The sequence below is a fragment of the Centruroides vittatus genome, unplaced genomic scaffold (genome assembly GCF_030686945.1).
Source record: "Centruroides vittatus isolate TY-2023 unplaced genomic scaffold, ASM3068694v2 contig_577, whole genome shotgun sequence".
NCBI classification, from domain to species: domain Eukaryota; kingdom Metazoa; phylum Arthropoda; class Arachnida; order Scorpiones; family Buthidae; genus Centruroides; species Centruroides vittatus.
In genome coordinates, this window is record NW_027122345.1 from 929,080 (window position 1) to 943,866 (window position 14,787).

A 14,787-nucleotide genomic window follows, 5' to 3' on the forward strand; every position below is an offset into this window, starting at 1 on the left:
TGCGTATTCGAATGCAACGTTGTGTCAAAATTTCAAAGGAATCGGTAGGAACAAACGAACGTTATATTTTATTTATATAGATAGATAGAAAATGATCTGCTTCAGTCCATTCTCACAGAAAAGCAAACTTAGGTCGTCGGAAGTTAGCGCCATCTGTTGGACATAAAAGCCTTAATCCATATATAAATATATTTTTGAAAGGGGGAAATGGTGTAGGGGTATGAAAAATAGATAGTAGCCGATTCTCAGACCTACTGAATATGCATATAAAATTTGGTAAAAATCGGTAAAGCCGTTTCGGAGGAGTAAGGTAACTAACATTGTGACACGAGAATTTTATATATAAGATATATTTATTCTACGTTTATTCTGCTCTCCCATCTTATATTACTTACGGATTTCAATGTTAAACCGGTGATATTACGATTTAGTACGTCCCATCTCTAAGGGGATGCAGAAAAAACTTGTACAATTCTAGTAGTGTTAAAAAATTAACTGTTACTTTGGCAGCATCATTTACAACCAAATTTAATGAATGAGAGTACTGTACAATGGTACAAAAAAAGCTCTAGAATTTATTTTCCTTAAATTTACGATTTATGTATCGGTTGTCATAAAAATTTCTTTCTACTTCTTTCCCAAGACTACAGATATTCAAGTACAAAGTAACCGGTTTCAACTTATTTCTAATTAAGTAGTAGTTAAATAATTAAGCGATTAGGGAATTAGAAACATAAATAAAACCCTGATGAAAGAGCCGAAATTTTACTTAAACAGAAGCTTAACCGAACCAATCTCTTGCCGAGTACAGTGGGGTCTGATCTCTTCGTAATATTAGATGTAATAAAGACAGAAATTTTTCCAGTTCAATGAGAGTGACCGAAAAGTTGTAAATTTTGGAAACTTCCGTGAACACTTGGTCCTAAAACGAATTAGTTAGAAAACGAACGACGGACAATCTGTTAAGTTTAACATATTTAGATTTTTACAGCTATGGTGAGAAACGTTTAAAATCTACAACTACCCTGTCGCGTCCTCTGATATATACTAGTGATGCGACAAAAGAGGCATTTGACATTGACCGGCATCGGCACCCTCGGGATTTGGCACGCACACACTTACCTGGACCGTCTCTGATTCCATTCATTAGCCACTCGTAGGGAGCTATTTCACTAACTTGTAAGTGGATTGTTTAAGATTTAAAAAGTAAAGAATATTTTGTTATACTTATGTACGTTTCTTCACAAAGTTATATTTAATTATAAGTTTCTTTAAAAGTATATTCATACAATTGAAGAATTTTTTTACTAGGTATGTATATTCATCACACATTTTGTTTTACTAAGTAAGTTTTTGTTTATAATTTTAATTTTAGCCCTTATATCGTGGCTAGTGATTAAAAAATTTATTTTAAAAATGTTTTGGCTCAAGACCGTATAATGAAAAAGAAAACATTATTAAAAGAGAAAGACCAATGCCTAAATTAAATATAAATACGTCAACAAAAAATTTCGACATTTTGACGATAAAATTTATGACGAATGACGATTCTTTCGTAAAATTGAAGCAATTTGGAAATCAAAGCGGAATAGAATTTAACATTGGTAGACAATATGAAATAAATATTGAAAATTATAACAAGATAATTACGGTTAATAGATATATCTAAATTAATAGATGTTATATGTTTTTTCTCAAAGCAAGAATTGGCATTTAGAGGGCATAGAAAATTTATTAAATCTAATAACGGAGGTAATTATATTGAACTTTCTTATTTATTAAGTACGTCAGATAATCTATTAAAAATACATTTAAAGAAGTATGCGGTTTTTACTGGCTTATCGAACAAACGAATACGAACGGGCTCTGACGCGCAATTAATTGATTGCCCCTGTAAGTCGGCTTTTTACAGAAACACAGCTTCCCTATTATCAAATGTCACGGCACGCCAGTGTACCTTTGTAATTTAGTTAGGGCGCTTTAAATGAACCATTCCGATACTTTTTGATGGTTAAGCTCCCCCTACCGGATGGAAACGTTTCTACTTTAAACTGATCGGAAATAAAGGTAGAGTATTTTAGAAACACGTGTTAGAGAACTTGTACTAATATCTCCATATAAACATCTGAAGAAGAAGAAGACGTGTTAGAAACGTCTTTGGAAAATAAATCTCCGTGACAGAAAAAAGAAGAAACACAATATGACAGAGGATAATATGTTGTATGCTATTCACCAGTTTAACAATTTAAGCATTTCAGACGTAGATAATGAAATTATATTTCAAGATTTAAATGCAATTTCTACTTTACTCAAAAATGTCATAGAAGCTCTTAAAATAATTGACAATAGGTAGGGAAAGCACGTTTTTTAATCTTAAAATACGTGTATTTTATTATTTATTGGGTCGAGTGTAGTTTTAAGGACTATCAATATAACATTTTCGAATTCTAATTTATTAATACACCAATTTTATAATGGACTTACACGATTACGACGTACAGATAAAAAATAAAGGTAAAAGTTTTTGAATCTCTCTCCTTTTTAATTTGCAAATTATGCTTGCAAGTCTATTATATATGTACTATATTAAGTAGAGAGCCTTATATAAAATATAAGTTATATTGGTTGTTCTTAAGACTACACTCAGTATAATTGTTATAAGATATATTGATCATTACATATTGATAGTATACCTTGCATTTTATAAAGCATTTTCTGTCTATTAAAACACATATCCACATACTTATATTAATCCCACTTAAAACATTATTTGACTGCATAGTCATTATATCTGACCAACAATTAAGTTATAATGACTATGCAGTCAAGTCATGTTTATTGTTTATCCTCTTTGTCACATATACAATCTGAGTCAAAAGTGAATGTACAGTACAGTACATGCTTCCTTGTAAATGTTAATATGTGTAAAATCTGACATGGTAAATTAACTAGGAATTTTTATTTTAAATAATTGTATAAATCTATATTCTTAAAATTCATATCATTAAAAGTTGTATATCATGATTTGAAAATGAATTTCTTGCATATTTGTGATTAAAGGTAGAAATCTGAGTCAAAAGTGATCGTACAGTGTGCACTCACTTGCCGACTTAGTTTTGAAATTGCATTGTTGTTCAAAGAGTGATATTTTCATTGAAAACAGTGATAAAATATAACCTCAGTTAACATAATGAAAGTTATAACCCTTATTATTATCATGAGTTATGTCATAAAGAAACTTCTGAGGAAACACGAAAACTGATTTATCTTCATTTTTTAAATGTATAGTTACTAAGAGAAATTGGAAAAATTGTCAAGTCTGACAACAGTTCAAGATATTGTGACAAGATATTTTTTTATAGAATATGTTAAAATGTTCTATCATTTAGGATGACCCAGGAAGCTATCAAATGCAGACATCCATGCTGTAGTTTGAGAAATTAAACAGAATTCCAATATTACTGCTGTTAAATCTGCACATGAAATCTCTGATGTGAAAGGATCACCAGTAAGTGCAATTATCATCAGGAGAATACAATTCCTATGGAATTCATGGCAGAGCATTAAGAAGAAAAGCCAATAATGAGTAAAGAAATTGTCACAAATGTTTGTTATTTGCAAAAAGATTCAAAGATATTCTTTATAATGTTGGGAAAATGTATTATTTACTGATGATTGTAAATCTGAGGTATTCACATCTTAAAAATGTTCAAAAATTTAGAGAATGTTTACTATAAATATTAGAAATATTTACTATAAAGTAAGGGTGGGCAACCTTTTTTATAACATGGGCCAGAATAAATTTTACGTTTTCTCCGCGGGCCATAGAAGTTAATTGACACCTTCTTGTGACCTGTAATTTTTTAGTCTGCAAATATGAAATAAAAAAAATTAATTACTACATTTATTTCTCTTATCGTTTTCGAAAAATTACAAAGAATTGGAAAAATAACTATTAAACTACCCTCTCTTTGAGATCCAATAATTACATTTGAAATTTTTCTGGAACAGTTTTGATTTCAGTGATGGAAATGGGTGAGTTAAATAATTGAAAATAAATATTTGTCTTGTCAAAATCTTGAAAATGTCGATCAAATTCTGAATAAATATCTTTGATTTTTTTAACGAAAAATTAAAGATTATATTTGTCACAATAATTAGATAATGGTAGAAAATGAAAAAGATTATTTTTCTCTATATGGAATTGCCACAAATGGAGTTTACTTCTAAAAGCTTTAATATGTCCATATTAAACCTTTATTGTGTCACATCTTGATTTTACTTTTGTAAGGCTTCATTTAAAACATTCAGGTGTCCTGTAATATCAACAAAGAATGCCAGGTCTGACAACCATTTCTCATCATTTAATGCTTCAATGGGAATTCCTTTCATATCCATGAATAGTTTAATTTCGTGTTTTAAATTATAAAATTTGTTCAATATGGTTGCTCTTGAGAGCCAACGGACTGGGCAATAATGCTGAACATCTGTATATTCACTTTCAAGATCAATTAGCAATTCTCGAAATTCTTGATGACTTAGTGCTGATTTTTTTATTGTGTTTATGTAGTTGGATACGACAGACATTACATTTTCTAATTGCATAGCTTTTGCACATAGATTTTCTTGATGGATGATGCAATGAGATATAAATAATTTAGAAAAATTCTGTTTTCCCATTTTTTGTTTAAATAAGGAAATGACCCCCTTATTTTTTCCTGTCATTGCTGCCGCAACGCTTCAGAGAATAATATTCAATTTAAACTAGATGAATTACATTGAAAAATATTTATTTATAATTTCTTATAAAGATCTTGCGGGCCAGATAGAAACTTTTCGCAGGCCGGGGGTTGCCCACCGTTGCTATAAAGTGTGGTGGAGGATCTCAAATGGTTTGGGAATGTATGTCAGCTTCAAGTGTGGGAGAACTTGCTTTTATAGACTGTAAAACAGATTATTTTGGATATTTAAACATACTGAAACAAATTTAAACAAAAGTATAATTAAATTAGGTCTGTGAAACTCCTGGATCTTTCAGCAAAGTGATGATCCAAAAAATACAGCTCAGGTTGTGAAGCAATGTCTCCTCTATCAAATATCAAAACAATTATATCTATCACCACAATCACCGGTAAAGGAGACTAAGGAGACTAAAAGCAGTCATAAAAAGTCAAGATGGACTGATAAAATATTAATTATTGAGTTTTATTTGCCAGTTGTGCCACCTGGACCCCAAGCAAGCCTTCACTTCCAGATGTATTTAAATTAGGCTGTGGGCATAGGAGTCCTCCCCAGCTGGCACTGTGATTAACTGTGTTAGGTTATATCTAAATTTAAATACATCTGGAAGCAAACGCTTGCTTGGGGTCTGGGTGGTGCAACTGGCAAGTGCACTGCATGGCAAGCAGAGGTTGCAGGTTGAGTTTTATGATGACAAAGTTTGTCAATTTTCTGTTAAATTCAAGTCTGGAGGCTTTTAACTCGTAATTTTTTCCTGTTAAGAACATCAGAAAAATTTTTAAAATACAGTAAGACCCTGCTTAACACAGGGGGATATGTTCCTAGATGACAAAGCGCTAAACAAAACAGCATTAAATGAGGTCATTTTAACACAGAGTATATAGGGAAAGGGGAACATGCGACCAAAAATAAACAGATTTTATTTTAATTTTAAGTTATATTTTTATATTAATTTGTATAATAATATGTTAAATAACACATAAACATACGCAGACAGAAATGTAAAGTTCATTTTTTGTGACGAAGGTCCTGGCTCTTCTGAAATTCTTGTTTTTTGCGATAAAGTCTTGTAGTTTCATTTGTTGCTTTCTTTTTCTTTCCTTAAGCAAATGTCAGTAGCAGGAGATCGCATCCAAAATGCTTTATTTTGCTTTTGCACTCCTTTCAAAATCTGGATTGTTTGCTATAGTTTGATCAGCAATTTCGGTTATCATTACCAAACTTTTACTTAGGAAATCTATAGATAAATTCTTTGAGTTCTTCATTTTCCGAATCACTAGTGAGGTTGCGACCGAAGTTTTCATCTCTAAAACGTGAATGTCAAATGTCGAGCGCTGCTTGACGTTTGACATTTGCATTTTAGAGATGAAAACTTCAGCTGCAATCTTTCTACTATTTTCCAGCTCTACACAAATTCCTTGTTCTGCCAGTTCTTGAAGATCATCATTGGTAAGGCTCTCTCCAGAAACCTGCAGTAACTCCTCAATATCCTGCTCGTCTACATCTCCTAATCCTGCTGTATCGATCAGCTTGACAATTTGGTCAACCTAACGATATAGCAATAGGCTCTTCTCGTTGAGAATTCTTGGATACCTTCAGCCATAACTTCTTCCACACTTTGTTTATGCATTTATCAGTTAATTCTTGCCAAGTAAACTCGATATCGCCTATTGCACCCACGATGTTATATTTTTTCCGAAATTGCACCAAACAAACATAAATTTAAAGAATGTACAGTGCTACAATGAATTGCCACTATTTGTTGATTTGTTCATGTTTGGCAATAATTGTATTATATACAAATCAATGAAATGCTGTGATAATTTAAATCAGCATAAATTTTGAGTGTTTTTTAGGCTTTGAGCAGACTGTATTACACTGAATCAGCGTTAATCAAGGTAGTGTTAAGTGGGGTCTTACTGTATTTAATTTATAATTTTATAAGATATTAGAACATGAGATGTTTAAGTATAAATAATGATTTCTATAAGGTAATTATTTCTTTTCCCATAAAATAAATTTATTTGCCATGATTTAATTCTTGAAATTGAAGGTATATGTTTACTTTTTTGACTCTGACTGTATTTCTGGTAAATGGCAGCAAATAAATGGAAATTTTGTTTCTAAAAATATCTCTGTTTAAATCACAAAGTAACAAGATATTTTGCTGTTACTAAGTTCCAAAAATTCAAAGAATTTTTCTAAAAACTAAATAAGTAAAAAAAAAATTAGTTGGTATTAATCTTTAAAGATTGATTTGAATTATTACTACAGTAATACATTGGTTATCATCGGTTTTGGTTTTTGTCATTTTTTTTTCGCGAAAAATTTGTCTTGAATTTCGTTGGCGTCCCCAAGTGACCACTGCTAATTTTGCGAAAACAAAGGGCAATCTACGCGTTTTCCGGCTCAGTGTGGCGTTATTTCTTGTTCTGTGAGCATTACCTTACAACGGCCCACCATTGGCCAAGGTTTCCGTTCCCTGAACACTGGGAACACTTTGGTCATGGGTTCGCGCTTTGCCAGGACAGGGTGGTCATATGGAGTTTTCTGGATTTTATCCCCATCTGTAATGCCAGTTACCCTTAAACGGATTTTCCAGAAGTCATTATTCTCCGCAATACAACCATCATAAACGCATACAACTACTATTACATGGCAATTACATCACACTTTACCACAGGGCGATATAGGCTAGAAGCTCATGTCCAACTAACTCGTACAAGACAAGACATTACCCCGTGCATCTAGCCAAACAATTCCATTGCTTTCCTTCGGATTAGTTTTTTATATTAATTTCTTATTGCTTTTAGTATTTAACGCTATATTAATGGGTAGATGTACCAGTTTTGGCCAGTGTACCAGTTCTGGCCAGAAAACAAATTTAACTTAAAAATATAATCATCACATATTCAAATCTGTCCAATGAAACAAACTTTTATTGTTAACTGTTCACACAGTTAATAATAAAAGTTTGTTTCATTTGTGATTATATTTTTAAGTTAAATTTCTTTTCTGGCCAGAACTGGTACTACATTGGCCAAAACTGGTACATCTAACGCTATATTAATTCTCTATAAAATGTGTTATTGGTATGTATTTTGGACTGTCTAGAATGAATTAATTGGATTTACATTGATTCTTATGGAAATAATTGCCTCGATTTTCATCGGTTTCGGATTTCATCAATTGTTTTCGGACGAATTATCGATGAAAACCGAGGTATCACTACTGTTAATGTTAATATTCTTTAGTATTTATGTGAAATCTAGTTTATCGAATTTTTGCCTTTAGTTAATTTAATATCACATTTTTTTATATATTTTGTATTTTCAGAGAAAAACTGGAAAACTGGCCATTTTATGGAAAATTAATTTCAACTGCAAATAACTGTATACAGAAAAACTCATCTTTAATTTGTAATTTATTAAATGAACATTTATATGCAAATCTTTTCAGATTTTTGAGAAATGCTTCTGCAGGTGTTGCTAATAATCAACAAATTATCTTAAGGTATTTCTAATTAATAATTATAATCATTATTTATAAAATTAATTGTATATATCATAACTAAAATAAAAAAAAACAGTAACATTTATTTTGTGGATCCTGTAATATTAGATAAAGTATAATACTGCAGCACAGAGGTTGATAAGCTATGGCATGTAGAGCAATTTTTAATAGCATGCAGCAGGTTTTGGATCCACAGCATAGAAAAACAAAAACTTGAATGGCAAAAAATAAGTTAAATGTTACATTCATAGTACTTGATTGCTTACTATTCTCTCAATTAGTTCTATTTCCTTCGGAATTAGCACATGGTTGCTGTTGAGAACAAATCACACAGGAATTCTTTTTGAGTGGAAAAAGTAGGTTTATTTTCTATGATTTAAAAGGATATGCATTTCGGGCTTAATGCTTATTTTGGGCCCTCTTCAGTCCTATTTTATTAAATATATCAGCAAAAAATTATATAAGAATTTACAGAATGTATTAAAATATATTTAAAAGTTTTGCATAAGTGTACTGGAGTAGAAGTTGATTACTTTTCCGATAGCACATGATTTAATACGTTTTTTAAAAGTGATGAAATTATCATACCTTTGTACAGTGATGTCTAAAAATTTTAACTTGTTATCATTTTCATTTTCAAAGCATATATTGTTCTGGATCTTGTTGGCATATTGAAGTATGATTTGGAGTTGGTAAATTTAATGTTATAAACAACAAAGCAGTCATTTAGTTTCTATTTATACTAGCCCATGATTTTATACAATTTAACAAAAATAATTTTATTACTACAGGTATACTATCTTATTATTTTAATAATATTTTACTATGTTTATTTATTTACTTATTTCTTAATATTGTTTTTTTTTAATTTTTTTTTCAGTTTTACTTATTTTATCCAAAGTTTTAATAATTTAGTTATTCCAGTGGTCACTATAATATTTTTTAGGTAATTATATTTATTGAGAAAACTTTTGTATGCAAAACTTTTAAATATATTTTAATACATTCTGTAAATTCTTATATAATTTTTTGCTGATATATTTAATAAAATAGGACTGAAGAGGGCCCAAAATAAGCATTAAGCCCGAAATGCATATCCTTTTAAATCATAGAAAATAAACCTACTTTTTCCACTCAAAAAGAGTTCCTGTGTGATTTGTTCTCAACAGCAACCTTGTGCTAATTTCGAAGGAAATACAATTACATTCATAATTAATTTCATAACAAACCACCTTCCATTTTTACTCTTATTATTTTTGGCATACATTTTTTCCACTGTACAATTATTTTTAAATTCCACTTATTTTATCACTATTACTAGAAATTTACTAAACACATCACCTGTAGATGAGGCTTTAAGCTCTGTAAAGTTTATACATTTACTGTATTATATGTAACATGGCTACGGAGAATATACGGGTAATTTCAAATAGTATCTTCCATGACCAATTCATTAGTTTCTGATATTTATTATCTGTCACAATTATGCATTGAAGAACAGTATCAAATGCAACAGAAATATGTGAATATTGTTGCATAGTAAATTCACTTATGTTAAATGATGAAAATATATACTGCATATTCTTTTCTTCAAAATTATGTACTTTACAGCAAAAAAATTTATTTGTACTGGTATTAATAATAGTAATGTATAAAATGAAATTATTAGTTGAGTGTAGCAAAGCAAAGCTCTATTTATAATGACTCTGATGTCTGTATGACAGTTAAGTCCTCCAAAACCGTCTAACCCAGAGGTTCCCAATCTTTTTCGGTTTGCGGCTCCCTAAATAATCGGATTTTTTCGCGGCGCCCTTAATACATCAATTTTTTTCTAAATTTTTGACTTTCTTGAAAAATTGGAAAACTTTCCTTTTCAAAAGCGATTATCCATTTAACAGCGAAAAATTAAAAACAGATACTTACAATTTTCCTTGGGATAATATAAAATATCTAATTTCAACTGTTTCGGTAATATCTATATTGAGACTGGACAACCACCATGTGGTTAGGTTAGTTGAAAAATAAATTAAACACGAATTTCAAATTCACAAACAATTTATTGAACGTTCATTGTTGATTAACATTATTAAAATTATTAATGGGATGGATGGGCTTGATGTTCACTACACAACTTCTCAAATCTCGGAATAAAATTGGATATGGCGACCCTCATTTCTTGTTCAACGTTAATTTTCGAGCGATATTTACTTTTTATTACTGCGACTGCCGAAAACCCAGCTTCGCACAAATAGGACGTTGCAAACGGAATTAATATTCGTAGAGCTTTACCACTAAGCAGTGGATATTCCTCTTTTACTGATATCCAAAAATCAGAAAGTTCCATGCTACCAAATTTTAACTTTAAAGTATTATCGCAAGACAAGTCAATAAGAGATTCTTCTTCTAAAGAAGTAAATTCAGATGGAGTCTTGGCTCTAAATGGGTCTTGAATCCATGTAAATTTATCAATATCTGCTTCAAAGTATTTTTCGAACTTTTTTATAAGCTCTGATAGGTGATCAACAAAAATGGATTTTATATTGCAAGACAGATTAGTTTCATTGGAGGTTACAAACTGGTGCAACAAGGGAAAACAATCACTGATACACTCTTTATTAATTTTTATTTTCCATAGCTGTAATTTTTTTCTGAAAGCTGAAATCTTTTCTGTTTGCTTTAAAATGTGCATATTGCGTCCTTGTAAGGAGAGATTCAACGAATTCAACTTTTCAAAAATATCACATAGGTATGCGAGTTTAATCAAAAAGTCTGTTTCCACAAAGTGTTTGGCATACTCATGTTTTTCTTCTTCAAGGAAAGCGTATATTTCTTGCCGTAATTGGAACGTACGAGACAATACACCCCCGCGAGAGAGCCATCGTGAGTGGCAGTAGTACAACAAAGATGTGTATTCGGCTCCCATATCTTCACACATTTTTTTAAAAAATCTTGCTTTCAGTGGCCGAATTTTTATATAGTTTACTATATTTACTACACGTTCTAAAACTATATTTAGTGGAGGACTCATATACTTTGATGCAAGTGCTTCTCTGTGAATGATGCAATGGGTCCAAACTGAATCTGGAGCTTTGTTTCGAATAAGCGCCTGCAATCCTCCATAAGAGCCGGACATTGAACGACCACCGTCAGTACAAACACCAACGCACTTTGTCCATTCTAAATTATTTTCAACCATAAATATATTCAGGATCTCGAACAAATCCTGAGCCTTTGTACTTCCAGTAATACTTTTACAAAAGAGAAGGTCCTCAACGATTGAATTACCATCTAAGAACCGTACGTAACAAATCAAGTGTGCGTCCTTATTATTATCTGTGGCCTCATCGAGTTGCAATCCAAATTCACTTCCTTTTAATTTTTCAATTAATTGTATATTGAGATCCTCTCCCATGTGCTGAATTCTGCGACTAATGGTATTGTTAGACAAAGGGACTTTTGAAAGCAGTTTTCCCGCCGACTCGCCAATCATAATGTTCACTAAATCTACAGCAGCCGGTAGAATGAGTTGCTCTGCGACGGTATGGTTCTTTTTACACTTAGCAACTCTATATGCAACTTTGTATGATGCTAGCAAAGCATTATTTGGTATTGACATATGTTTAAACATGCTGCCTTTTTGTTGTTTTAATTCAATTAACTTTTTGGTAAAAAAGTCGCGAGGTCTACCAACAAAGTTAGAATGGTTGGTTTCTAAATGTCGTTTTAACTTACTTGGAAGCATACATTCTGGTGCCAAAACTTTCATACACAACACACACTGTGGTCTCTCCTTATCATTTTCGTTTATTGATGTAAAGCCAAAATCCAAATAACTGTCGTCATATTTACGACGTTTTCGCCTCTCGAAACCCTTGCCACTTGTTTCTGGAACATCCTCTCTAGATTCAGCACTATCTTTATTATTCGAGTTTAATAAGAATTTGTCCATTTTTAGGATGATCAGAAAAATAACTTTTGAAAATTAACTTAACCACCACACTATTAAGTTAGTCGTTAGTCCAACAAACAAAAACTAATGCGAACACTAAGATGGTGACAACGAATGAACAGAAATCCAACTTGCTACTGCGCTACCCACAATTAGCGGCTAGCTCCACACCCAAGCTTTAGTGACTAAACCACTAAAGAATGGGTGGGGAAAGAAAACAATGAAAGACTCGAAAGTTGCTAAATTCTTGGAATTTTGTCAGCATACACGATTGTTGGCGCAAAAATTCGAGAATTGGAAATTCCAAGAAAATTGCCGAATTGTTTAATTGAATATTTCGCGGCGCCCTTATGACGGCATCTCGGCGCCCCGGGGAGCCGCGGCGCACACTTTGGGAATCACTGGTCTAGACCAATACAGTCTTTCTGCATATACCATATATTTTTGCAGATAAGACGAGGTATAAAATTTCTAATCAATTTTAATTATTTTTATTTTGCATATATCTGTCCTATAAGACGACTCCCAAACTATCAATGGCCTATGAATTTAGTTTAGATCAGCGATCGTCATCTGGATAATAATACTGTATAGCATATATGGAATTATGTCCTATTTGTAATTTTTCGAATGAACAAATTTTATTTTCTGCTTTGCGATTGTTGCAAATGTTTGCACTGATTCAGGCATTTGGGTAATGACTTTGACTATTCACAAAAATGTCGTATGGGTTATTCTATTTTGTGGACATGCCCTACTTTCTACTAGTAAATAATTATGGTTTGTCCGTTTTTTATAATGGTTTTAATTTATATAAATTTCATTCTAATTTTTTTGTATCTGTCCTATAAGATGACCCCGGATTTTGGGGGCCTTTTTTTTATGAGTCAACTATCGTCTTATCTGTGGAAATATACAGTAAATAGAATTCACTTGAATCTAAGTCATGACTCAAAACAGCATTTTAAAATTTGACCTGTGACCAGAGATATACAAGGTTAAAGTTTACAATGTTAAATTTATAGGCGAAGTTGGTGCCAAAGTGCACACTTGTCAAACTTCAATGGATCTTTTCAATTACTTTAAAAAGTTTCTAGAGATGTTTAAATATGTTATGAAATATAAATCAGCAAATTTTTAGATAATTTATATATTATAAATAAAAAAATAAAAACTGAGAAAAATCAATGTACTTTAAAATAATTGAAAAATGTCCATTGAAGTTTGATGAATAGAATGAGGTGTTCAGCTCACATGGGCAAACCCAGTTGATATGGTATTTTTATGGTTTTAAAAATAATTTTGTTGTTTAGTGGCCATTTTGTATTTTTGGTGCAAAGTTTAGTAATTTCCTTCTCAGTATTTTGTTTTTCTGTTTTACTTAGTTTGTAATTGCATTTGCAATGAATAGCTAACATAAATAAAACATAAAAAACATTTTAATATTTTAAATGGAATCTTCTAAAGCTGCATATTAGTTAGTGTTATTGGTCATGCTTTCATTGGCCACTCCTGAGATGCATGATGTACTGTGTTGTAGTTTATATGAAAGTTTTAAATATACTTATTAGATATTATACTGATATATATATATATTTTTTTTATTAGATAAACTTGTGCATTTTATTTAAATTTTGCATGTTTATTTCTAGATCATACATTTTTGAAGATGCTATTAGTATTTTTGGGAAATTATTAGAGTTTCATTTTTCTGGAAAATTTGATTATGCTAAAGGTGAAAAAACTATGAATAGTAAATTTTAATTTAAAAAATACTTTAATAAGGATTTTTAATTTCCTTTTAAATATAATTTGTTATCTATAATTATTCAAATTACATTTGTAATTAAAGGCGTTTCTAATATATTGTCAATGTTATAAGATTTTAATTATTATAAATTGACCTGAATTGATAAATTGAAAATAGTTTATTTAAATATACAGAATAATTTAGACCACCATTTATTGTTCATATATTTAAAATCATTCAAATTAAAATCAAAATCAATTGTATATACAGTCGAGTCTGAATAAGTCGACACCTGGATAACTTGACACCATCAGTTAAGTAGTCAGTTTTCTGTGGTCCTGGCTGACTTACATAGGCATTAATGTTAAAAAACTTCGGTTTACTCGACACCGTTTAACTCGTCACCACTGGATAAGTTGACATACTTTTGCTGTCCCACACTCTGATAAGTTGTCACCCCCTCCTGAAAAAATGAAGTCACTCCACACATGTGGTGTGAACTCTTTTTTTTTTTCAGGAGGGTGAGTCAATTTATTTATTAATATATAATTAATATATATATATATACATGTTAATAAAAATGCCTTAACATTTTATGTATTTTTATGTATAAAATAATAACAGATAAACAAAAAGAAAATATACAATCTACATCAATGTCACACCAGAATCCAATTTTGCATTTTCTCACGCTAGAAGCATTAAGAATCCTTAGACGTTACTTGCCAACAACTTGACAATTGCGAAGATGATGTTTTAAAGGCGTTCAAGTGATCGTTGAAAAAGAAAGTCGAGACAGTTAAGTACTCAAAACAAACAACACTAAACGAATTTT

At 31.0% G+C, this 14,787-nt stretch overlaps 1 protein-coding gene across 2 annotated transcripts in view; it reads left to right on the forward strand.

The window, feature by feature from the left end:
- Nucleotides 1-2,007: 2,007 nt before the first annotated feature.
- The window catches only part of LOC136979086 (ataxin-10), a 38,823-nt gene continuing 26,043 nt past the window's right edge, over nt 2,008-14,787 (forward strand). The window contains exons 1-4 of one of the 2 annotated variants that reach the window (XM_067274997.1): nt 2,008-2,098; nt 2,154-2,349; nt 8,077-8,253; nt 13,855-13,937. In XM_067274997.1, the coding sequence (XP_067131098.1) occupies nt 2,201-2,349; nt 8,077-8,253; nt 13,855-13,937 (409 nt within the window). In that variant the 5' untranslated portion in view covers nt 2,008-2,098; nt 2,154-2,200. Of the gene's footprint in view, nt 2,350-8,076; nt 8,254-13,854; nt 13,938-14,787 lie in introns of both variants that reach the window. The other variant, XM_067274998.1, reaches the window with a different exon arrangement.